The sequence below is a fragment of the Neomonachus schauinslandi genome, chromosome 5 (assembly GCF_002201575.2).
Source record: "Neomonachus schauinslandi chromosome 5, ASM220157v2, whole genome shotgun sequence".
Classification (NCBI taxonomy): domain Eukaryota; kingdom Metazoa; phylum Chordata; class Mammalia; order Carnivora; family Phocidae; genus Neomonachus; species Neomonachus schauinslandi.
In genome coordinates this window covers 7425655-7438077 of record NC_058407.1, presented here as the reverse complement: position 1 = coordinate 7438077, position 12423 = coordinate 7425655, and the positions used below count along the sequence as shown (strand labels likewise).

The following is a 12423-nucleotide window of genomic DNA, read 5'->3' as shown; positions in this document are numbered from 1 at the left end:
AGCTCACTCTGCCTAGAATTTCCCCTTTACCTCTATAGAGTTTAACTCTTAGGAAGTTCTTCTCTATTCTGAAATAAAGTCTGAGTCCTGATAACATTTCCCTATTAATCGTGGTTTTCCTTACCAAGGTAACAGAGAGCAAATTTGATCTTTCTTCCCCAAGAGAGCTTATTACTAATTTGAGGACAGTGGTCATATACATGTCTTGATGCACCTTAAGTTCTAGATAATACTTCTTTCACCAGGAGGTCCTTCTCTGTGAGAAAGCCCTCTCTCTCCTTAATAACAGCAATAATAGTCCTAGCTGTCATTTAAAAGGGTTACTATCTATTAAGCGTCATGCTAAGTGCTTGGCATACATTATCTAATTTGATCCTTAAAAGATTTTTTTTTTTTTAAGGTGAATGCAGCTTTTTTTTTTTTTTTTTTTTTTGAGAGAGAATGAGAGACAGAGAGCACGAGAGGGAAGAGGGCAGAGGGAGAAGCAGAACCCCTGCTGAGCAGGGAGCCCGATATGGGACTCGATCCCGGGACTCCAGGATCATGACCTGAGCCGAAGGCAGTCGCTTAACCAACTGAGCCACCCAGGCGCCCTCTTTTTTTTTTTTTTTTTAAAGATTTTATTTATTTATTTGAGAGTGAGAGAATGAGAGAGAGCACATGAGAGGGGGGAGGGTCAGAGGGAGAAGCAGACTCCCTGCCGAGCAGGGAGCCCGATGCGGGACTCGATCCAGGGACTCCAGGATCATGACCTGAGCCAAAGGCAGTCGCTTAACCAACTGAGCCACCCAGGCGCCCATCCTTAAAAGATTTTTATGAGGAAATTACTATTACCTCTTATTTAACAGATGAGGAAACTGAGGGTAAGGGAGGATGAGGAATGTGCACAAAGTCACGCAGCTAGACAAGTGTTGGAGCAAGGATTTTTATCAGATCAGATCCTGGACCCATGTTCTGATCCATCACACTGTGCCCCATTGCCTGAGAACCTGAGGGTATCTTGGAAAACCCTTACCTTACCCTAAGCCTGCCTTTGTCTGTCTGGCTGCAGGAAGGACCATCAGAATGTTCCACCTGTGCAGTACAGGGAACTGCGGGCCTTGCTTGAAGCAATGCTGAGCCGCTGTGCAGATTTTTCCCAGACCCCGCTGAACAGGAAGCCCCTGGTCAGTACACTGCATGCAGCCTGTTTCTTCTGGAGATGATGCTATAATATGTTTTAAGAAGATAATTGTCTTACCTTTGTATGCCTCTTTATAGCTTTTTCTCATGCACACACATCTATAATGAGATGTGATTTTTCTCCCCTAATGGCAGAGCTGTGAAGCTTAATAATTGTTGTCCTCATCTTTGCAGATTTGGAAACTGAAGCCACAGGCTTAAATACTTTTTCTCTAAGGTTCCAAACTAGCAAGTATCTGAGTTTGTATAGTAAATCCCAGGGTGTTTGTACCCAAACCTACTATACTATACCACTTTGTCTTTTATATCATCCAAGCAGTTATGGTAAACATGCTCACAAAATTATTTAAGGCTGGATTCATTAGAATCCTCGAAAGAATCTGACCAATGTGCAGTGTGTTGTAATTGTTGGCTTTTAATGGTCCATGGACTTAAAATATCAGAAAGGATATGGGTAATGTGAATGCTGGTTATATCTTTCAAAATTAACTTTGGAAACTAAGCTTACCACACCTGATGGGGTGGGATTTTCATGTGTTTTGGAGCAACTGATATGGGCATTAGAGCCAGTTAGGCTAATGTCCATCAGCCTGTGACAGCTTTCGGCATATAATAGAACAAGAGCCAGTCCTGTGGTTCAGAGGGAGACAGGTAGTTAATGTTCCCCCTTCTGCCATTTTTAAAAGAGTTATTAGATGACTAGATTTTTGAGGATATAACCAAGATCTCCTGAAAAGTGTTAGGTTTATGTGAACGCCAGACTCCAGTGGGAGAGGAAGAGGCCTGTGGTCCTCCAAGCACAGATTGGGACACAGAATAGGTACTTGACTAGTAGATGCCCCTCTCTCCTTCTTACTGCAGGGTCATGCCTCCAGTAGAGATTCAGAGAAGGCCATTCTTCGAAGGGGAAATTTCCTCCTGAGCACTCTGGAGGGATTTAGAAATGCCTGCAGGTGAGGGACCAACCCTCTGTGGTCTGAGGCAGTATTATGGAGGGTTGGGGTGGGAAAGAATCAGACTAAGGATGGAGTTCTAGAAGCAATAGTTGATTTCTGATGCTTTGCTGCATAGTGAGAGCACTTTGGCTGGGGCAGAGGTTGGGGATGTGTGTGTGTGGAGGGGTGTGTAGAGAAGGTTTGAAGAAGAGGAGCTAGAGTAGGAGGTTTCCAAAGATTCCCTCCTGGTGAAGTTTTGTTACCATACAATGAGTTTCTGTCTCATTCAGCTTTGTTCCTCTTCCCAAATAATGAACCCCTATAGGTGTTTGCTGAATGCTTGTTGGACTAATTTAGTTCACGGTAACAAATGTTTTTTGAATCTACTCTGTGTCAGGCCTGTGGCTAGACAGTGGGAGTAGAAAGATAAGATCAGATTGACTCCTGCCCACAGGAGCCCACAGTCTCTGGGGAAGAGGCAGTTTTGTATATATATGTGGAATTCATTAGTTGTCACAAATCTGGGAAAGGCATTCCTGGTAGAGAGAGCAGCATCTGTAAAGGCAAAGAGACGTGAAACAGCAAGTAGCATGGTATGTTCAGGGAAGTACATGTAGTAGGGTAGAACAGTCATTATTATGGGAGAAGGGGTGGGGAGCACACAGCTGAAGGGGTAGCCAAGGACCAGGTCCTCCATCATTGAGGCCTCTTGAATTTTCTCCAGATCTGCTGATGGGGATGCTTTCCCTGAACCCTGAGCACAGGCGTCCCTCTGGGAGGATGCTTCTAACCTTTATGATGTATAGGTAGTAGTGGATATACTTACACATTGATTTCTTAGGTTGGCTGTGGAATTCCAGAGTGAGCCTTCAGCCCAGGAGAACCCATTTACAGCTCCCAGTGCCGAGAAGGAAGACACTTTGGAGGCCTTCTCAGAATTTCTTCTCAGTGCCTGTGACTCCCTTTGTATCCCCCTGGTGATGGTAGGTTCCCCTGAGCTACAGATAGCGTGAAGTTTGGGCAGAAGAATGTGAGACTGAGCCAGGCCGAGAGACACAAGGCAGCGAGTACTCAACTGGACCTTCTGAGGGTCTCAGTGGTATTGTTCTTCAGACACTTTTCCTTTGGTTTTAAAAACAAAGTGTGGGGGCGCCTGCCTGGCTTAGTCGGTGGAGTGTGTGACTCTTGGCCTTGGGGTTGTGGGTTCGAGCCCCATGTTGGATGTAGAAATTACTTAAAAATTTTTTTAAAATCTTAAAAAAAAAAAACAAAAAACCCCAAAACTCTAAAGTGTGGTGTTTCATTGTACACTAACAGATGCCTCTCAAGAAAAAGGAGAAAGCAGTAATAATAAAACAATAAGTAGGTAGTGTTTATGGAGTGATAAATGCTTCGTAGTCATTACCTAATTTATCATCCCAGTGACTGTGTGAGATGGGTGCTATAATTATCCCAATTTAAAGATGAGGTTGTCGTGTTCTAATAGTTGTAAAGCAAGTGCATGACAGTGCTGAGATTTGAACCCATGTGTCTTTATGATTAGTAAAGAACAGTGGGAATGTCTGTGATTCAGGCTTCACTAAGGAACACACATGTATTTTGTAAAATGAGATTTGGCCACTCTGAAGAGACACCTGGTCCGAAAGAGCTTCATTTTGAGTTGACTTGAGATGGAGGTGGTAGGAAGAGCTGGGTCCAGAACGGCTGATTGCTTGGCTGATTTTGGGTGAGCCCTGTCCTCTTTGAGGTTTGGACATCTTGAGTGCCTTTTAGTCAGGGCACCTCCAAACACCTACTGGGAATAGTAGGTGGCAGCAGGCATAGAACCAGGCATCCTCTGGTTCTGGAGGCATAGACCTCTAGGAAGAAGCCTTTGAGCCAGCATGCCAGGGTCTTCAGGTGGGTAACAGTCAGGAGCCATGGGCTGCATGCATGCTCTGATTGGCACTCACTAGCAGTAACACTTGGGCAGTTCACGTTGGTTTCCTCATCTGCTCTGCCCTCTTCCTAGACTTACAAATTGTTAGAGTCAGATCTAGAACTGGGTGATAGAATTATATTATTCTTGCTTTCTACTTTTCTGTATTTTATACATTTTCTTTAATGAGCATGTATTATCTTTCTAAATAAAAACATTTTTTTTTTTTGTTTAAAAACCAAAGGAAAGGTATCTATAAGAACTATGTCTCTGAGACCCCAGCTTTTACAGGTAGGGAACTGAGACACTGAGAGGGGAGGGGGTAATGGAAGGGCACACAGTGACTTTGTGCAGAGCTTGATCTGGAACCCAGGTTTGTCTACTCTTAATCCAGAGCTCTGTCTGGTACAGCAGGCCACCTCATGACTGGGGTGTTCAGAGGTCACATGAAAAATAAATGTGAAAATAGTTTGTAAACTATATGATTATTACTGATGGCTATAGTCACAGAAACTTGAGTATCGGGGAGGGATGCCTGGCTGGTAGAGCATGTGACTCTTGATTTTAGGGTCATGAGTTCAAGCCCTATGTTGGGTGTGGAGCCTACTTAAAAAAAAAAACAAAACTTGAGTGTCACTCTGCATTATAGTTTAGAAAGTACTTTTTACACATCAGATTTCGTTTGTTTCTGGGAGCTCGGTCTTGTTGTTATTACTGTTTTATTCTTTTTGGTACAGAGATCCAGAGAGGTAGTGTGTCTTATACAACTTATTAAGTGGCAGATATAAGCCTTGGATGCAGGCTTGTGACTTCAGGTTCTCTAGCTTTTCTTGTGTCCTTCAAGTGAAAGGGGTTAGTCTGTTGTAGATTTGATGCCAATTTTGCTGATGCTTTCTTCTTTGGAGGCTCAGTCCTGGTGGGCTGTGTTCTCCCTCCTGGTTCTTTGCAGAGGCACTCAGAGCAGGCCACCCACCCAAACTTGATGGAAGTTTTCCTCTCGATTCTACACAACCTCTTTGTCATCGTTCCCCACATGAAGGAGAAGTTCTCCAAGAAGCTCGGTAAGCAGCAGGCAAGTGTGGAAGTGGGAGGGAGGCAGGTGCTCAGAGTATTCAAAGAGAGCATAACCTGTGGGCAGGAGGTTTATGTAATCACTCAGAGTCAATATCCATATTCTGCCCAGTGTTGAGTAGTAGGGAATACTATCTAACAACCAAAGGTACTTAAAGTAAGTTCTCAAATTTATTGATACTTCCCTAAGAATGTCAAGGAGTTCCAGTTCAGAGCCCACAACACATGTCTTTCCACATTGCTCTCCATACTTGATATTCCCTCAGACCTCACAAGATGTTTAGCATCTCTGACTCCTGAGTGCTGAATGTCAGAAGTACCCCCAGTCATTGTGACACCTGAAAAACGTCCCACATACTTCCAGATGCCTTCCGGGGTGGGGGGGGGAATGGCACTCCGTGTGAAAGCTGCTGTTTAGCTGTACACTGAACTGCCTTCTTAAAATTGAACCCCAGTGGCTCTCGACTCCCTCAGCCTTTTCCAGGCCTTCTTGCATCTATTTATTTTCTTTTCTCACTAATCATTTTTTCCTTTCAGGGGTAGACCTTCCTTTCTCACTTCTCCAGTTGTCACCCTGTAAATACTTCAATCTGCAGAATTAGCCCAGGAGTCAGAGTTAGAGTCTCTTTTATTTTCCTTAGAAAGTATTAGTGGGGCGCCTGGGTGGCTCAGTCGTTAAGCGTCTGCCTTCGGCTCAGGTCATGATCCCAGGGTCCTGGGATCGAGTCCCACATCGGGCTCCCTGTTCGGCGGGAGGCCTGCTTCTCCCTCTCCCGCTCCCCCTGCTTGTGTTCCTGCTCTCGCTGTCTCTCTCTCTGTCAAATAAATAAATAAATAAAATCTTTAAAGAAAAAAGAAAGTATTAGTGATGGTGAGAATGGGAAGGGGAAACAGCCAAAAACAGAAAGGGAGGAGAGAGAAAGGTAGTAATAATTAATAACTAATGGCAACTAACATTTATTACACTCTTACTATTGTCAGATACTGTTTGTTTGTGAGAGATAGAGAGTGAGAGCACAAGCTAGGAGGAGAGGCAGAGGGAGAAGCTGACTCCCCGCTGATCAGGGAGCCTGGTGAAGGGCTCGATCCTAGGACCCTGGGATCATGACCTGAGCCAAAGACAGACACTTCACCAACTGAGCCACCCAGGTGCCCCTAGATACTGTTTTTTAAAAAGATTTATTTATTTATTTTAGAGTACGCGCAAATAGGAGGAAGGGTAGAGGGAGAGGGAGACAAGCAGACTTCTCACTGAGCAGGGAGCCTGCAGGTCTTGATCCCAGGACCCTGAGATCATGACCTGAGCTGAAATCAAGAGTCAGATGCTCAACCGACTGAGCCACTCAGGAACCCCTGTCAGATACTGTTTTAAGTGCTTTATATGTACTAATTCATTTAGTTCTCAGAAAATCTCTAGGAAGTATGTACTATGATTATCTTCATTCTATGGAGGAGCATACTGAAACTCAGAGAGGTTGAATAACTTGTCCAAGATTGCACTGGAAGTGGTGTACCCAGGATTCAAACTCAGGGAATCTGGCTCTGGAGCCTGCTTCTGCTTTCTGAATCTCTTTGCAATGCTTGCCTCTTATCATTATCATTTAAAGCCTTGCCTTTTATTCCTCTCACATAGCTTATAGTGGAAGGTCTACCACAGAGGAGTAGCCCCAGGGCTCAGTCATGCAGGGCTTTGTTGGTCATGTGAGGAATTTGGACTTTATCCTAGGAGCTTTGAGTCTTAAAGAAGAGGAGTGATAGGCTCAGATTTCTGTTTTAGAAATATCCTTTTTGGTTTGGTGTGAAAATAGTTCAAACTCTTGCATTAGCTCAGGTTGGTGATAGGAACTAAGGCAGTGTCAGGGGGTGTGCAACAGTGGATGGGGGGCAGGAAGAAGAGGGAAGAGCTCAGGGTAATGCCTTGGGTTGTGGCCGCCATCTGGGTGGATGGTGGTGATTTTTATTGAGAGGAGTCTCACTAGAAGAGGATTTGATTTGGGAAGGCAGGGGAGGAGGCAATCAGTATGTGCCAGGATGAGTATGTAATAAGTCTGGTTTAAACTGCTCTCTGCTTTCTTCCCACTTCTCCCAAGCTTCATCATCTTTCATACGACTAACCCTGGAACTGAAGGCCAGGTTCTGCAGCAACCTGAGGTATGTATGGTCTCAGGCAAAATCAGTGGCCAAGGGGTCAGTGTCCTTGACTGGACAAGTGGAAATTTCTGACTGGTATGGTTTAGTCAGAGGACCATGAGGGGATTGACACAGTGTCGGAATTGCTCAGCAGCTGGTGGTATGAACTGGACGTGCTTCTGTAGCTTTTATTTAATCTGGTTCTGCTGAGACATTTATTCCATGTGATACTTGGATGGGCACCTGTTACGTCAAAACTGGAAAGGCTCTTGGTGATCATTTGTCTAAAGCCTCATTTTACAAATGGGGAAATGGAAGCCCTAGAGGGTAATGAAAGAAGTGTCCACAGAGAGTCATGTTCTAGTTGCTGCCAGCCCAGCATTTCCAGAGGAGAAACTCTCTCTTTTTTTTAAGATTTTATTTATTTATTTGACAGAGAGAGACACAGCGAGAGAGGGAACACAAGCAGGGGGAGTGGGAGAGGGAGAAGCAGGCCTCCCGCGGAGCAGGGAGCCCGATGCGGGGCTCGATCCCAGGACCCTGGGATCATGACCTGAGCCGAAGGCAGACGCTTAATGACTGAGCCACCCAGGCGCCCCGGGGAGAAACTCTCTTGTTCAAAGTACATCCTTCAGTCTCTGTCTTGTTACGTTTCTAGAGTAGTCTTCTCTTCCTTCCCATTTATGATTTGCCACCTGTCTCTGCATTTTTTTTTTAAAGATTTTATTTATTTATTTGAGAGAGAGAGAGAATGAGAGACAGAGAGCATGAGAGGGAGGAGGGTCAGAGGGAGAAGCAGACTCCCTGCCGAGCAGGGAGCCTGATGCGAGACTCGATCCCGGGACTCCAGGATCATGACCTGAGCCGAAGGCAGTCGCTTAACCAACTGAGCTACCCAGGCGCCCCTGTCTCTGCATTTACTTGACAGATCCTGTTTGTTACTGCCTACAGCCTGCAAGGTGACCACAATGCAGTATCTAGGTCTCCTTGCATATCGTTGAATAGAACACCCAATCTTCAGGAGGGGATACAAATACAGGGATCCATCTGGATTCAAAGTCACAATTTTGGATGTTTGTAGTTCTCCTTGACTACCTGTCTTGGGTTCAATAGCTTCCCTTTTTTTTCTAGTACTTCCAAGCCCTTTCCTGGCCTAGGAGCACTTGTATTTGTTTGTATGTTTTGTTAAGTTGGAGTTCAGTAGCCCTCCTTGATTTATTTTTTCAGTTTTAGTGAATGCTTATGTGCTAAGTTATAGCTATGGCAACAGGTTCCATATTAATTATTCACAGCTACCTCCAGAACTCTTCTTCCAGGGCCATGGTTAGAATTTCACTGGGCTCTGGCATAAGGCAGTGGTGCCCCAGCAGGGATAATGCTGTCCCAGCCAAAGTCGCAATGTCCTCTCTCTTGTTCTCTCTTCCTTTCCACCCTCTAAGTCACTCAGCCCTAAATCAGGTATGTTCCAGTTTCCTCTTCTACATGAGCCTCAACCTCCTCTCAGCTCCAGAGAAGACAGGACCACCTTCTCAGGAAGGTAAGATGCTGCAGCTTGACCACTCATCAGGTCCGTGGTGATCTTTTTACAGTCTGGATGCCTTTGTTGATTGGCTGGGTAGTGAGTTAATATCACAATAATTATGACCTCTTTGCTAGAAGCTGCCCAGAGGAACCATGGAATCATGGAATAGTGGGACTAGAGGTTAACACCTAGGGAGATGAGATAATAGAATCAGAAAACAATAGAATCCAAGGTTCCTGGACCCTTAGACTCTAAGGGTTGAGAAAGACCCCAAAGCTTATCAAGCCCAGTTCCTCATCCTGGCCATCTCCTCTGTAACATCCCTTACGCCAGACCTTTCACTCTCTGCTTGTTACTTCCAGAGACTTATGCTCAAAATACTTGGAATGGCCTGTTCCATTTCTTTGTTTCTTCAAGAAATATTTCTTGAGCATCCATCTACTGTGTGCCAGACTCTTTCCAGGTGCTGGTGATAGAGTTCCAAAGTCCTGAACTCATGGAATGAGAGCGGGAGACAAGAAACACATAGATACAATGTCAGAAATGAATAGGTGCTATGAAAACAATAAAACTGGGCAAAGGGATAGAGGATGATGGAGGGAGAAGATGCATGTTGGATAGGTGGTCAGGGAAGGCCTCTGTGAGGAGGTGGCGTGTTAGCAGAGGTCTGAGTAAGATAAAGGAAGCACATACAGAGTCTAGGCAGGGGGAACAGCAGATGGAGGGCCAAGAGCTGAAGTTATTCCCTCTGTTGAATAGTCATTGAGCTCCTGCTACATGCCAGGGAGGCCTCAGTGCTGCTGTGGATACGGTGGTAATTATGACATGTTCTCTGCCCCCCGGAGTTCCTCTATCCTAGACCTCTTTTGGTATAACATAAAACAATTTAATCATTGTTTTATTCATTCATTCAGCAAATATGATACCTTCTTTGTAGTGCTGGCCATGTTTCCTCTTTTTACATTTATGAAGACATGCCATGCCCCCCCATTTCCTAAACCTCACTGCTTCTTTTCTTTTTTCTCCAACACTGTGCCAAGAGAGGCAGAAGCCCAGGTGAACATTTTCATTCCTTCCACCGTGGCTTGGCTCCTAGTTCTCTCACTATAGCAGCCACTCCTCTCTGCATGGTGTCCTGCTCTCTGCATGGATACAATCCTTCATTCATTCATGGGCAAATGTTCACTGAGTGGCTACTCTAGGCCAGGCTGTGACACACAGGCCCTATCTCTGGGAGCTGGTGGCTGAGAAAAGACAGATGAGACAAAAATTTACAGGACACGCAATCAAGTGCCCCATTCAAGTGTGGACAAGGGTGTGACTCATACCACCTAGGGTGGGGAGGACAAGCTCAAAAAGAAGGGAATTGTGGAAGGTAAGCAGAAAACAGGCAGAAAAGCGAGGGGAGAGAATCCTAGGCACAGGAAGCAAGGTGTTCAGAGGCCCAGAGGTATAAGAGGACATGTTTAGGGTGCAGCAAGGAATTCTGTCTGACCAAACCAGCAATGAATTGATGTGGAGTGTCAGGAGTTGCAAACCTATGTGACATAATTTGTAGTATAAGAGGTATAAGTGGTCTGTGGTCTGGTCCGTGGTCTGGCCTGCGGAGAGACTAGCACAACTACTTCTGCCGTGGTTGGTGCTGCTGCACAGCATCTCCTGGGCTCACTCTGCTAGCCCCGCTGCTGCTGACAGCACCCTCTGTTTTGGGAATGGGAGGAGCCCCACATATCTGCCTCCTCAGACACTGAGGCCTTGTCAAATCTCAGAGCGCCAGGAAGAACAGCAGACCTTATTTACATGCAGACTGCTTCTTTCTTTTATATATCAGGAGAAAGGGCGGGTAGATGTGTGAAACTCAAGGATATTAGTTTCATTTTTACGATAATAATCATAGTGTGCTTTGATGGAAAAATCACTAAACTTAGAATTAGGAGACCTGGCCTGGCTCCGCTATCAAATTGCTGTGTGCATTCTCCATCCTCACCCTCCACTTGGCCCTAAGTCCACTGCCCTGGCAGGACAGACTTTTCACTTGACCTCTAACTTGGCCCCCTGCTTTCAGTTTCTCATCCTCAAACCAGTCTCTATCCATGCTGGAAAGATCTGAAAACCAAGTCTTACCCTCTTAACACCCTAGCCTTCAGCTGTGGTCCCCAAACAGTCTGTGGGGCACTGTCAGACAGTGATGAAGTTTCCTCTGATCTATGGTGAAATGTGGAAAAGAAGGGTAATATAGTGAATTTTCTATAAAGTTGACTTTATTCAAAGTTTAAGCTCTGAAGTCTTTTCCTTTTATACTCTTTTGGTATTAAAATACCCTTTCTCTTCTGAAACAGAGGTTTCATAGGAAATCTGTTCTCAGGATAAAATCCAAATTCTTTACTAAGCATTCAAACTACAAATTATGTCACATAGGTTTGCAACTCCTGACACTCCACATCAATTCATTGCTGGTTTGGTCAGACAGAATTCCTTGCTGCACCCTAAACATGTCCTCTTATACCTCTGGGCCTCTGAACACCTTGCTTCCTGTGCCTAGGATTCTCTCCCCTTGCTTTTCTGCCTGTTTTCTGCTTACCTTCCACAGTTCCCTTCTTTTTGTCCTCCCCACCCCAGGTGGTATGAGTCACACCCTTGTCCACACTTGAACGGGGCACTTGATTGCGTGTCCTGTAACTTTCTGTCTCATCTGTCTTTTCTCGGCCACCAGCTCCCAGAGATAGGGCCTGTGTGTCACAGCCTGGCCTAGAGTAGCCACTCAGTGAATGTTTGCCCATGAATGAATGAAGGATTGTATCCATGTTCTTCCACATGTTACCTTTAGTCTCTCCTGGCAGGCTGAAAGCTTTATAAGGCAATAGGAAACTGATTTCCTTTTATCCCACATGTACCCTGCTACTCTGTGCAGTACTCTTCATATAGTAGGTACTCATGTGCTGATTAGCTGCTTTCCTGTGTTCTCTATGTGGCTTTCTCCTGCTTGTTTCCTCCCCAGAACTCTCTGCAGTATCTGCATTCCTGCAGCATGGGCTGCCCCAGATAAGCAGCAGGAGCCCCGAAAGCCTTGCCTTCCTGTCAGATCGCCAGTATGTGGAGGGAACTGCTCGCCAGAGACAGTACTGCATCCTGCTCCTCTTCTACCTGGCCTACATCCACGAAGATAGGTCAGTGTTCAATGCCAGTGGCTGGCAGTGCATCCTGGGACCCACATCTGTAGCCCAGTTTAGTTCAGTAAATATTCACAGAGGCATCTGCTCCAAGCCTGGTGCTGGGCACTGGGGACACAGAGATAAGTGAGAAATGGGTTGTATTCCTGAGGGGTTCACATATTGGAGGAGGGTTAAGGCAGGGGGGTAGTCACAGTGTTGAGAGCAGAGGCCTAGAGTGCTAATGAGAATTTTTCAGTATCTTTAAAAAGTATTGTTTGTGCATAGAAAAAAATTTTTAATGGTTTACTTTGGTTTTAAGAATTACTATACAGGAGCACCTGGGTGGCTCAGTTGGTTAAGTGTCTGCCTTCGGCTCAGGTCATGATCCCGGGTCTTGGGATTGAGCCCTGAGCCCTGGGGCAGACTCCCCTCTCAGTGGGGAACCTGCTTCTCGGCTCTCTCTCTGCCCCTCCCCTCTCTCTGCCCCTCCCCTCTCTCTGCCCCTCCCCTCTC

The 12423-nt window shown here is 45.5% G+C and overlaps 1 protein-coding gene across 1 annotated transcript in view; it reads left to right on the top strand.

The window, feature by feature from the left end:
• The window catches only part of MEI1 (meiotic double-stranded break formation protein 1), a 73460-nt gene that overhangs the window by 21422 nt on the left and 39615 nt on the right, over positions 1-12423 (top strand). Inside the window, exons 12-18 of the mRNA XM_021687732.1 lie at positions 1052-1166; positions 2044-2135; positions 2959-3100; positions 4985-5096; positions 7197-7257; positions 8676-8773; positions 11757-11925. Of these exons, the coding sequence (XP_021543407.1) occupies positions 1052-1166; positions 2044-2135; positions 2959-3100; positions 4985-5096; positions 7197-7257; positions 8676-8773; positions 11757-11925 (789 nt within the window). The remainder of the gene's footprint in view (positions 1-1051; positions 1167-2043; positions 2136-2958; positions 3101-4984; positions 5097-7196; positions 7258-8675; positions 8774-11756; positions 11926-12423) is intronic.